Here is a 13,074-nt window from a genome sequence, read left to right on the forward strand (position 1 = left end):
AAATAAAAAAAGTCAACCTTCAAATAATTATGTTCAGTTATGCACACAATAGTCAATACTTGGTCGGGAATCCTTTTGCAGAAATGACTGCTTCAATGCGGCGTGGCATGGAGGCAATCAGCCTGTGGCACTGCTGAGGTGTTATGGAGGCCCAGGATGCTTCGATAGCGGCCTTAAGCTCATCCAGAGTATTGGGTCTTGCGTCTCTCAACTTTCTCTTCACAATATCCCACAGATTCTCTATGGGGTTCAGGTCAGGAGAGTTGGCAGGCCAATTGAGCACAGTAATACCATGGTCAGTAAACCATTTACCAGTGGTTTTGGCACTGTGAGCAGGTGCCAGGTCGTGCTGAAAAATGAAATCTTCATCTCCATAAAGCTTTTCAGCAGATGGAAGCATGAAGTGCTCCAAAATCTCCTGATAGCTAGCTGCATTGACCCTGCCCTTGATAAAACACAGTGGACCAACACCAGGAGCTGACATGGCACCCCAGACCATCACTGACTGTGGGTACTTGACACTGGACTTCAGGCATTTTGGCATTTCCTTCTCCCCAGTCTTCCTCCAGACTCTGGCACCTTGATTTCCGAATGACATGCAAAACTGAGCAACAGTCCAGTGCTGCTTCTCTGTAGCCCAGGTCAGGCGCTTCTGCCGCTGTTTCTGGTTCAAAAGAGGCTTGACCTGAGGAATGCGGCACCTGTAGCCCATTTCCTGCACACGCCTGTGCACGGTGGCTCTGGATGTTTCTACTCCAGACTCAGTCCACTGCTTCCGCAGGTCCCCCAAGGTCTGGTATCGGTCTTTCTCCACAATCTTCCTCAGGGTCCGGTCACCTCTTCTCGTTGTGCAGCGTTTTTTGCCACACTTTTTCCTTCCCACAGACTTCCCACTGAGGTTCCTTGATACAGCACTCTGGGAACAGCCTATTTGTTCAGAAATTTCTTTCTGTCTTACCCTTCTTGCTTGAGGGTGTCAATGAAGGCCTTCTGGACAGCAGTCAGGTCGGCAGTCTTACCCATGATTGCGGTTTTGAGTAATGAAACAGGCTGGGAGTTTTTAAAAGCCTCAGGAATCTTTTGCAGGTGTTTAGAGTTAATTAGTTGATTCAGATGATTAGGTTAATAGCTTGTTTAGAGACCCTTTTCATGATATGCTAATTTTTTGAGACAGGAATTTTGGGTTTTCATGAGCTGTATGCCAAAATCATCAGTATTAAAACAATAAAAGACCTGAAATATTTCAGTTGGTGTGCAATGAATCTAAAATATATGAAAGTTTAATTTTTATCATTACATTATGGAAAATAATTAACTTTATCACAATATGCTAATTTTTTGAGAAGGACCTGTATAATAGCACAAACTGAGGAATGTTATTTATCCATGCTATAACACAAACTCACAAAAATCCTGAAAGAGATGTCATACTTCTCACTGCTACTAAATGTTTGTGGCATCTGACTTGCATCAAACACAAAAATGACTTTTGCAGCATTAGTTTTTATTTTTGTGCAAGATTCTTCTATAATTATATAAAAATGGCTTAGTAACTGTAAGACAGTTTACTTGGAGATGAAGTGTCCAGAAAATGCATAGAAACAGACAATTGTACAGACTTTTATCATAATTGTACACGTGAAATATGACATTAGCTTCTTAAAATGAAAAGCAGGTCTCATTTGCATTGCAGTTTATGTCAAAACATCGGTTATTTTTTCATCTCGGGACTCGGATTCATCCAAGCGTGTTTAAAGACCAAATTCAAATGCAAGAGCAGTGCTGACTATCAGTACATGTTTGAATTACGAGACCAAAATGCCTAGAATAGAAAAGCATAGAAAGTCTTTGCGTTTTGATGTTGTCTGTGATAAAAAGCTTCTGTTTGGGGCCAAAGGGAAGAGATGATAAGCAATAAACAAAAGTAAAAGGTCAGGGAATATCTGTAGCAGAAGGTGCGTTGTAGGTTTTGAGACGTTCGTGAGCCCTCTGTGTAGTCAGTAATGTGAGTTCCATTGTATCTACGCTGTCTTCAACTCCCTCCTTCTGGTCAATCTCCACTGTGTAATCATTGGCCTGTAATAGAAAAGTAGCGTCAGGTCATAAACTGACATTTTTGTTATAAAAGATGACATTTTATGTTAAATGTACAGAGCCCTGCACATTACATGCAGACAAAAATATATATACAGTGGCCACGAATTAAGAATTTGTGCTCTATTATTAGTAAATAGTGGCCACGATTTACTAATTCGTTCACTTGTTTCAGTTCAATCGTGGCCTCACTGGTTAGTAGTACCAGCAGCCATTGCTCTGTGTATCAGCTTTACCCACCAGCTGTAGCGCAGCCAGCATGTATCTGCAGGCTTCTGTGTTCTCCTTGCCTTCGACAATGAAGGCAAACGATTTTTTCATCCCCACGCTAGAGAGTGCCTGGACAATTCTGTCTCCATACTCATGGATGTCAAAAGCAAGACGGGTCTCCTGTATACAAAAATTGCAATCGGTAGTTCTCTATATTTATTATTCTTTATGCTTTACATTTTTGGAAACATTAGAATCGGTCACATCATGCCACATTACCTGGTCAGCAAGATGAGGGTTGATTCCATCCTCCCATTCTTTGACTCTTCGAGACAACGCTGTCTCCTGTGCATACTTCTGAGAGTTCACCAGAAACAGATCCTACATACAGAGAAATCAAAATGAATATCCTACCACTGTCCAATTAATGTATCATTATTCTGATGGAAATCGGTTGTAAGCTCTTATACCACACTCTTCTTGACCAGATCTTCATAACTCATCCGGCTCATATGCAAATCTTGGAAAATTTGCTCCTGTTCTCCGAGGTGATCCGCAGGTTCAAGTTCATCAACAAAGTCGTCATGTTCCTGATCTGAAAAGTCCTCGCCTGAATAAAATTTAAGGAATACCGCAAAATGTTTATGTTTGGTACATTTTATACAATAGTTCTATGATCTATTTCAATTAATTGACAGTGAGGGGGAATAAAAATCTAGGGTTGGATGATTTTAAACGCATGCATGTTAGTGTGTGCATCTCACCCTCTACATCTGGATGCCGGACCGTCTCGACCTGGTCCTCAAGATTCTCTGGTTCCAAGTAAGTTTTCTTTAACTCCTCATCGGAGACAAAAATACCCTAAATAGAAAATACCTTGGGTTACACAACACATCACAATACACTACTGATCAAAAGGTTGGGGATTGGTAAGATTTTGTAAATGACTTTTGAAGTCTCAAGGCTTCATTTATTTGATATATAAAATACAGTACAAAAAAATAGATAGGAATAAATTAAACAAACATATATTAGTATAGAAAACAGTTAATTGTAATATATTTTAAAGTGTAATTTATTTCTATGATGGCAAATCTGAATTTTCAGCAGCCATTTCTCTAGTGTCACATGACCCTTCAGAAAAAATGCTGATTTGGTGTTCAAGAAACATTTCTTATTCTTATCAATGTTGAAAACAGCTGTGCTACTTAATATTTTTGCAGAAACAGATTCATTTTTCTTCAGGATTTTTGATGAAAAGGACAAATCAAAAGTACAGCATCTATTTGAAATAGAAATATTTTGTAACATTATAAATGTCTTTACAGTCACATTTATCAATTTAACGAATCCTTGCTAAATTAAAGTAATAATTTCATAAAATTATTTTTTTACTGACATCCACTTCACACACGCACAAAAACAAAATTGTACTCACCCTTTTCCTGAGAATCTGCTTCTGTACTTTCAGACGCTGACCCATTTTACTCACAAAAATGTAATTAAGGTCTGCAATTAAAAATATATATATTACAACAATATATAAAAATATATTATATAGCAAAACGTCTCAGATTGTTACCAGGATAAGTAGGTCCATTCTTAAGCTTGCGATCCGCAGTCTCAACTGTAAAAGAAAATAACAACAACTCTTAGATTCACAAGAAAAATATGTAGTTCCTTTTCAACAGCCTGATAAAAATAACTTACAAGCTTTAGAGTACCAGCTGCCAAAGTCCTGCAGTTTTGAAGTACCCTTCCTCTTCCTTTTTCCAGACTCTTCAAGACCTGCTGGCACTTTATAACACTTGCCTAGAGAGCAGAGAAGAAAATAAAACTCCAAACAGCAAAAAGTCATATTTAAAAAAGAATAATTAATTGAGTTATTTTAAGGTCAATACACCTATCCTGAGGGACATCAGATTGAGCACACACCTATTTTGAGAGGTCTGTCCTCCCCAAACACAGCATATGAGTCGTGCCATTTCCAAGGGTCCACACTTTCCTAGAATATGCACATGCGATTGTTTTGTGAGGCTATGATTATGCAACATCATGAAACGATAATTTAACAGGTACTACATGTGAACATGGTTACTTGATTAAGTGTATGTGTGATGAAAAGAGAGCATTTTAAGTCAGTGCAGCACTCATACCTTGGGTTGCTTAGGTTCCTCTGAAACTGGCTGTACTTCAGGTCTCGGTCTCAGCATCCTCCCCTCACTCAGGCCCTAGAACAAATAAAAGGGAGAAAAAAAACTTTACATTGAACAGAGCTTTTCTTGAATGCCAAACATAACTAATGTCAACATTCAATCACAAAGTGTTTGGGTACCTGATGCCTTTCTACCCACTCTTCAGACTCCACCTCCATCCCATGATCTTCCAGTGGAGGAAGAACCTCAGCGCCACCATCTTCTTCATCGTTACCACCATCAACCTCAGCAACCCCTTCTAAACACCAGATGATATTAATTAGATAAAAACAAAATAGACCAGCGTGTGCGAATTCATTAGTCTGTAAATAGGAATATGGTTTAGGTACACCATCATTCAAAAGTTTGGGGTCAGTTGAGTAAGATGTTTAAATGATTTTTGAAAGGAGTCTCTAATGCTCCTCTACCAAGGCTGATTTATTTGATATAAAATAGAGTAAAACCAGTAATATAGTGAAATATTGCTAGAATTCAAATAACTGTTTTTTACTTTAATATATTTTAAAATGTAATTTATTCCTGTGATGGCAAAGCTGAATTTTCATCATCATTACTCTATTCTTTAGTGCCAGATTATGCTTCAGAAATCATACTAATAAGTAGATTTGCAGCTCAAGAAACAGTTCTTATTATTATCAATGATGACAACAGTTGTGCTGCTTAGTATTTTTGTGACAATTATTGGTATTTTAAAAAAATAAATAAAACAAGAAGTCTGTGTCCTCACCTGTCTGTAAGGGCACAGGTGCATGTACAGAGAAATTGTGCTGGATTTCTGCAAATTCCTTGAGGAAGTGAGCGTGGGAAGAGCCCAGGCGCATCAATCCTGCTTCATCCAAGGTGAAATTATTAATCCGAAAATCCTTACAGCTGCCAAGAAGCTCCCCTTTAAGACTAGAGGATAACGATTAACAAACATTTGAGTTCTTTTTAGTACGAAAACATCATTTCCTGCAACTGAGCCAGACAATATTCTCCCGAAGAGCAAGAGGACTGAATTGGTACTGCTGGGCTTTACGACCAATCATATTAGAGATGGAACCGTGTAAAAGTGTGCAAACTTTTTATTTGTCTGTGTGGGTCAGAGTGTCTTTACCTGAGAAGAGGGTATTTCTGTTTCTCATGTGATTCGGCAGGAATGAGAGACTCAGGAGGGAGACGGATAATCTTCACAGGCTAAAGAAGAATAAGGAATAATTAGACCCAGAAAAACACAAATTGCTATGCAAGTTAAGCAAAACAACAACTTAATCTGCAGAAGATTTACAAAGTTAGTAATATTACTTAATATCATAAGCATATCTCATCTTCAAATCTTACCCAGTCAAGAGACACAAAATAAAAATAATGTGGATGTTCAGTTTACCCATAAAATTGTAGAAACAAAACCTTTGGCGGGGTGAAACCCAACTCACCTCTGTTGGATCTTTCATTGTTATATTCTGAGAGTTGACATTCTCATCCTGTTCTATCTCATCAAACTGCATAAAAACAAACATTTTTAACACAGATTTATAAAACGTTAAGTTGTGTTTAGGGTAACAAGTGTTAATGCTCATTTACACACCTCACAATCGTCGCCTTCATTGCCTGAATGGGCTTTTTCTTGGTTACCATCTGATGAAGAACCTTGTTTATCACGTCTGTTGAGATAAACACAAATAGCATGTCACAAACCAATTCAACAGAATGAACGGAAATTTCAGGGCAAAAGCAATAACACCTACTTCTTGTTTTTGTTAGAGATGTAGTCCAATGTTTGAAACACCAGAGTGTGAAGGAGCTCCACCTAAATATTCAGAATAATATTGTAAAGAAAAAAGTGCCCTCTCAAATCTATGTTAATTTCATAAAACATTTTACAGTATGGTTTCATTAGTTAATGCATCAAATAACATTAAAGCCATTTCCAACTCTGAATCAACATACAAAACTGCCAAATTTTCCAAATAGTGTTTAATCTGTAATTTAAATACTTAAATAAACTAACTAAGTAAATAAATGATAATAACTTTAATATTTCATTACAATATTACAGTTTTTCTCAGTCGCTTTGGTACATTCTTTGGTTTAATTCTCAAAACTACCAGTTCAATCTTCACATCATTGTGTCATTTGTGCACATCAAAAAAGCAGTTTCTCATTTCTTTGAACAAGTTGCAAATGCGTTGGTACATCCATGCAAATGATTATGCACAATTCTCTGCTGTTTCCTACATTATCAATTTCTTATGTCACGTTGATCAAAATGTATTATAAAGGGTCTCTGTTGAATCGTCTCACAACCCACAACATTTAGGCATTAGTTCATAGCATAAGTCTTTACATGCAAAATGGTTGAACAAGTTGTCATAATATGTCAAGCATATTTCTATACATTTCCATTAGACTTTTTTTCTAAATCTGTCCAGAATTGGTAAATTGCTCCCACAGGTGAATCTAGACTTTCTCTAACGAAGGTGCATCTCATGAACCATGAACTGGCAAGTATATATATATAGCCGGAGCACAACACAATGTTACAATGTCTGACAATGGAGGGACGAGGAATTGGAAGAAGAAGAGGAAGAGGAGTGAGGCTGCGTGTCGGAGGAGCTGGGAGGCAAAACAGAGGAAGAGGCAGAAGAGTCAAAAGGACATATGCGCGTTCCTGGTGAGATAAGAGCCACACTTGTAGACCATGTTCTCAATCATGAGCTTACAATGGCCACGGCTGGTCGAAGGGTGCAGCCAAATGTTGGGAGAACAACTGTGTCCTCAATCATTCAGACTTTTAGACGACTGAACAGGTATGTAATCTAACAATAGGCACAGTACTGTAATACTGTATACTTTCTGTAATGCTTCATACAATATTACATTATTCCACTTGCATTTTACAATATACAGTAAGTGTACTTAAACAGTGACATTTTTATCTTACTCAATTTTATGTTTTGCATTACTATATTTTTTCCACAGAGGACTGCAAGTCCCAGTAAGTGTGACCTTTACACATTTACTATGGCTGTAGAAAAGAAGATGCAATATGTGCTGTATACATTTGATGTAACTGTATCTTGCCCAAAATGAAAATGCGTGTAATTCATAAAACTAATTTTGTGTCTTCTGGATATAGCTTATAATGGAACTGGAAACAAGTGAACCACCGCACAGCTTCATCTACATGGATGAGGCTGGCTTCAACCTAACGAAACGGGAACATAACCATGTGTGCTGCTATCTCTGAGAATGGTGTGCTAACGCATATTCCCATTATTGGGCCATACAATACAGAGCGTCTTGTCACCTTATTAGACACTCTCTACAGGGATCTCAACCCTGAACAAGAGAGGGGTCCGATTGGAGATGACCTGCCAAAGTATGTGATAGTTTGGGACAATGTCAGTTTCCATCGCTCCAACATCATCAGGGCAATGGCTTGCGGCCCACAACAGGATACTGATGGAGTTCCTCTCACCCTACTCCCCATTCCTTAACCCAATTTAGGAATTTTTCTCAGCATGAAGATGGAAAGTATATGATCGCCAGCCACATACACAGATGACCCTTCTGGCTGCCATATATTGACAACATGACTAAGCAATTTGACTGTCTTATCCGTACACAATGACACAAGGAATTGTCATTGTGATGGCACAGACATGTTCATTGACACAAATATTTACTTTTGAGAGATGAACTAATGATTTTGACCAAGAGACTGGATTTTGCAGGTAATCCATGGTGTTTAGCTGTTTGTACAAATAGTTTTGAGAAATGCACTTACTGTTTTGCAAATGTCGAGGATGATTCGAGAAATGTACCAAAGCGACTGAGAAAAACTGTAAGCTATATGACAGCTAGATGTCTTGTTTAAATTACTTAAGTATATTGAAAATCACTAAACTTATTGTTTAGTGAAATGAATTAATGTATTGCACACATAAAGCATTATTTACCTTTCTGCCATAGATGCACGTTGATCCTTGAATTAAAAGTGCAGCCTCTGCAAAGTTCATCATGGTTTTCCCACCATCAAATGAAATGGTCATCTGGTCCAGCTGTCAACAACAGCAACAATATGAGACTCTGGGATAGAAAAAAGGCACATTTGAATCATTGAGATGGTGCTTGATCTCAGTGTGTTTTCTTACCTCCTCAAGATACTCTCCGAGCTGGCTGGCCAGGTCAATGTCCCAGTTCTTGGTGAGGTCCCGCAGGGGTTGCAGCAGATGGGCATATCTCGTCTCTGCAGAATCCATGGCCATGAACTTCCAAAGTACCCTGTAAATCATTGTTTTAACAGGCATTATAGTTCATTTTTATCATTCATAACAAATAACTGCCATCCACCAAAAATATTGATAAATGCTTTAAAGTGATTATCTATATTTTTTTTCTTTTTCTTTTTTTTTTAAGTAAAAAAACATTGCATGTTGTCTTTGATTAGCAAAGCTTTGTTTTACTATGGTACTGTACAGTCACAGACAAAAAAAATTGTTTACATAATATAAGTTATGTCGTTTTTACTCAAACACAGTAACGTTAACGTTAAAGTGTGAACAGGAAATTTGCTAGCTTACAACTAACTTACATGCACAAAAAATAGATCTGTTTTATTAATATTAACATTACATTTGAAGTTTATTATAACCACTCAGATTCACTGTTAAACTGTAAGTTAAATTTAATTTAAACCGTTCAAACGTTTAAAATTAGTAACAGCTTTAATGTTACAGCACTGAAGCTACAGCGAAACGATAATAAACATAAACATACTCACCTTTAGTACGCGAATAATCAACGGCTGATAAATAAAAATATCCTCTTAATTGCGTATTGTTGAAAATTATAGCGTTTGTGTCAATAAAGTGTGCAATTTGCAAACCATAAAACCTACACTTTAGTGAGAAGCCGCGCGTACGTCAATTTTGTTTTTGCCGCGTACATGACGTCAAACGACAGGGTGTCAGGACGTCTGCTGAGCCACTGCCCCCTGCCGGCCTGGAGGCGTATCGACTGTATCTTTTATGGTTTTTCGAGAAAAATATCTACTCCATTTTCAGGTAGGCCAAAGGTAACTAATTTGGGATTTATAATAATATGCTTTATCTTTTCATATATTCATAGTGAACAAAATACAGAAAGATCTTACATAAAATGTGGTCATACAATTTAACAAATAAAGCATAGGTCAAATGGGTGATTTATTTAAGCTATTTTAAAAAATTGCGGTAACAATTCTTTGCACGTCACAAGTTTGTTTGTTTGTTTGTTTGTAAAGTAAACTTTATATCCTTCTCCCATTGCTCCTTTACACTGTGAAGGTCTTTGGTGACCAGAAGAGGAGGCTATAAGGCAGCCAGAATGATCAACTTCTTTAACCCCAGAGATGTACGTATAACCAAAAAGATAAAAGTGAACAATTACAGTACATCATTTTAGGATTATTTAATCATATTTCATAGCAATTTCATTCATTTCGTTCTCAAATTTTTATTTTTCGATACAAATCACATTCAGCACAGTCTTAAGATGCTGCAAGACATTATACAATAGATAGATAGATAGATAGATAGATAGATAGATAGATAGATAGATAGATAGATAGATAGATAGATAGATAGATAGATAGATAGATAGATAGATAGATAGACAGATGTAAGTGGGTGGAGCAGCCTCCTTCCACTTTACTGAAGAATTGCTCATTAAAAAATAAGTTACAGTTTATATCCGATACATAATTTGTCGCAAGTGGTCACAAAGCCAACAAGAATTTTTTATAATGTTGACGGGACAAAAACGGAAACATGCTTAGATTTACTATTTACTAATGCAACTGATTTGTGCTCGAAAGCAATCTCAATTTGTGTTGGCTTCAGTGATCATAATTTAATCGCAATTAACAGAAAAACTAAAATTCTCAAACCAGGACAGAAAATAATAATCAAACGGATGTTTAAATATTTCAATGAGGCCAGTTATTGTGCTGATATTAGAAATACGGATTGGTCACAAGTATTAGAGGTAGTAGATCCGGATCTAGCTTTGAAGGTTTTTACAGATTTATTAATGCCAATTGTTGACAAACATGCTCCATTAAGACGAATGACAAGAAATGTTGCTTCTCCATGGTTAGATGCTGAACTTAAAGAATTTATGAGGAAAAGAGATAAATTAAAGTTAGAGGCAAGTTTTTCTGGGGATTATGGAATATGGGAAAGGTACAAGCAATTAAGAAATTTTGTTACAAAATTAAACAGAACAAAAAAGAGGATCTATTATGAATATAAATTTGAGGAAGTAAAATTAGACAGGAATAAATTATGGAATACATTAAATCAATTAACAGGGCGGAGAGATAAATCTGTACCAACATTTTTAGATGTAGGTGACACTTTTTTGACTAAACCTGCTGATATAGCTAATTATTTAGGATATTACTTCACAAAGAAAGTTCAGAATTTAAAAAAAGATATGATCTCACAGGAATACTCTGATTTATCTTTTAAGACAATTAAAAATACAATTATGCTCTATAAATCATGTACATTTAAATTTGACAGAGTAAGTCTTACTACAGTAGAAAACATATTAAAGTTAATGAGATATAAACCTCCTGGTGTTGATGAATTGGATGTCAAGCTATTAAAGATGGTTGCTGATGTGATTACTAAGCCTATATGTTATATTATTAATTTAAGTTTAGAAAAATGTGTTTTTCCTGCTGATTGGAAAAAAGCTAAAATTGTGCCTCTTCCAAAAAATAGAAGGGAAAAATTTTCTGGGAAAAATAGCAGACCTATAAGTATTCTACCAATTTTGAGTAAGATTACGGAGAAAATAGTTTATGATCAAATTAATTTATATTTCTCTAAAAATGGATTGAATTCACTTTATCAACATGCTTATAAGAAAGGGCACTCTACAACGACAGCCTTGGTTCAGATGACGGATGATTGGTTGCAAGAAATTGACGATAGAAAATTAGTTGGTACTGTAATGTTAGATCTTAGTGCAGCATTTGATTTAATTGATTATGATCTATTGTTGGAAAAATTAAGTTGTTATGGATTTGAAAAGTGTGCAATCCAATGGATCCATAGTTATCTCACTAATAGGACGTTTAATGTACTGTTTAATGGTAGTTATTCTGATACAGAGGTTTTGCGTTGTGGAGTGCCTCAAGGGAGTTGCCTTGGACCACTGTTATTTTCTATTTTTATTAATGATCTGTCTTTTATTTTGAGGTGTGCCACTATTGCCCTTTATGCAGATGACTTGACTATTTTTGTGTCTGATCATGACTCTACCAGACTTAATACTGTATTAAATAATGAATTACAATTAATTGAAAATTGGAACAGAGTAAATAAGTTAAAGATTAATGTTGGGAAGAGTAAATGTATGATGTTGGGATCTAATCTTTTAAAAGATTCCCCCGCTTTGAATTTGTCAGTTGGTGGTTTGAGAATTGAACAAGTGGTGGAGGCCAAATTGCTCGGTGTGATTGTAGACAGCAGGTTGACCTGGAACGCTCAGATAAAATTAATATTGAATAAAATGGGCAGGAGTATGGCTGTAGTTCGTCATTGCAGAAATTGCATACCGTTTCGTATACGGAAAACTCTGGTGGAATCAATAGTTTTATGTCATCTGGACTATTGTTCCATCATTTGGGCCTCAACTACAGAGAATAATTTAAATAGATTACAGATTGCACAAAATAAAGCATCTCGGCTTGTTCTAAACTGTTCTTTTAGAACAAGTATCAGGGATATGCACAATCAGTTAGCATGGCTTCATGTAAGAAGCAGAATTAATTATGCTCTTATCAAATTCTTAAAAAATATAATTATTACAAAAGCACCTGAAATTATTTATAGAAGATTGACTTTCTTCAGTGACGTTCATACCTATTCCACTCGTCAATCAAGTGAAGGCGTTTCTTGTTACCTGTCTGTCGAACAAATCAGCTTCAAAGTACATCGTGTTACAGAGCAATGGTGGCATGGAATTCGCTCCCGTTATTTTTGGTCTCAGAGAGTCACAATGTTAGTTTTTCCAAAAGATTGAGATTGTATTTATTTACTTTGGAGTAACTTTAATTATGTAATTAATAATGACTTTATAATGAGCTATGGTTATTGAACTGTGTTTTTCATATTTTGTGTTTTGCCCGGACAGCTGTAATATTTAGTATAAAGAAGAGCTTATATTGTAATATTATGTTATGTTTAGTGTATATGTGTTGTGTTGTGTGCGGGTGAATTAGATGTCTTAGATGATGTTGTGTGCATTTCTGTATTTGTCTTCATTGTTGTACAGCCTTGATGTTAATATTTTGTTAAAAAATTGTTAAGACCCCAGGAAGAATAGCTGCTGCTTAATGGAGTAGCTAATGGGGATCTAAATAATAAACAATAATAATAAACTGTAACAAGAAAGAAAAAGCAAGGAATTTGCTAATAACGTAACAAATTGCTGTAAATTTCAAAGCAATTTACTGGCAATTTTGGTTGCCAGTAAGCCTGTTAATTTACAAGAGTACTGTAAATCATAAATTATACAG

The 13,074-nt window shown here is 36.1% G+C and overlaps 1 protein-coding gene across 2 annotated transcripts; it reads right to left on the reverse strand.

The window, feature by feature from the left end:
- Nucleotides 1-1,487: 1,487 nt before the first annotated feature.
- Nucleotides 1,488-9,473, reverse strand: ncaph2 (non-SMC condensin II complex, subunit H2). 2 transcript variants are annotated; one of them, XM_077234300.1, is made up of 19 exons: nt 9,286-9,473; nt 8,657-8,786; nt 8,462-8,563; nt 6,248-6,309; nt 6,088-6,163; nt 5,936-6,001; nt 5,617-5,696; nt 5,248-5,414; nt 4,640-4,758; nt 4,461-4,535; nt 4,240-4,309; nt 4,015-4,116; nt 3,887-3,931; nt 3,743-3,813; nt 3,069-3,165; nt 2,775-2,914; nt 2,584-2,685; nt 2,335-2,484; nt 1,488-2,076 (listed from the first exon to the last, which is right to left on the reverse strand). In XM_077234300.1, exons 2-19 carry the CDS (start codon nt 8,768-8,770, stop codon nt 1,933-1,935), a joined length of 1,782 nt encoding a protein of 593 aa, XP_077090415.1. In that variant the 5' UTR covers nt 8,771-8,786; nt 9,286-9,473; the 3' UTR covers nt 1,488-1,932. The 2 variants fall into 2 exon arrangements, with proteins under 2 accessions (XP_077090415.1, XP_077090414.1); XM_077234299.1 differs by having other exon boundaries at nt 9,403-9,472.
- Nucleotides 9,474-13,074: the final 3,601 nt, after the last annotated feature.

The sequence above is a fragment of the Siphateles boraxobius genome, unplaced genomic scaffold, assembly GCF_051911475.1.
Source record: "Siphateles boraxobius isolate OS27281-9 unplaced genomic scaffold, OSU_SipBor_1 19, whole genome shotgun sequence".
Taxonomy (NCBI): Eukaryota; Metazoa; Chordata; class Actinopteri; order Cypriniformes; family Leuciscidae; genus Siphateles; species Siphateles boraxobius.

What these genes read in the sequence shown, in the direction of transcription:
- ncaph2 (XM_077234299.1), bottom strand. Translation starts at nt 9,452, where the DNA reads ATGTACGCGGCAAAAACAAAATTGACGTACGCGCGGCTTCTCACTAAA. An exon ending in ATCTCTAACAAAAACAAGAA is followed by an intron (nt 6,164 to 6,247) that starts GTAGGTGTTATT and finishes TTATCTCAACAG; the next exon opens with ACGTGATAAACAAGGTTCTT. An exon ending in CAGCTGGTACTCTAAAGCTT is followed by an intron (nt 3,932 to 4,014) that starts GTAAGTTATTTT and finishes TTTCTTTTACAG; the next exon opens with TTGAGACTGCGGATCGCAAG.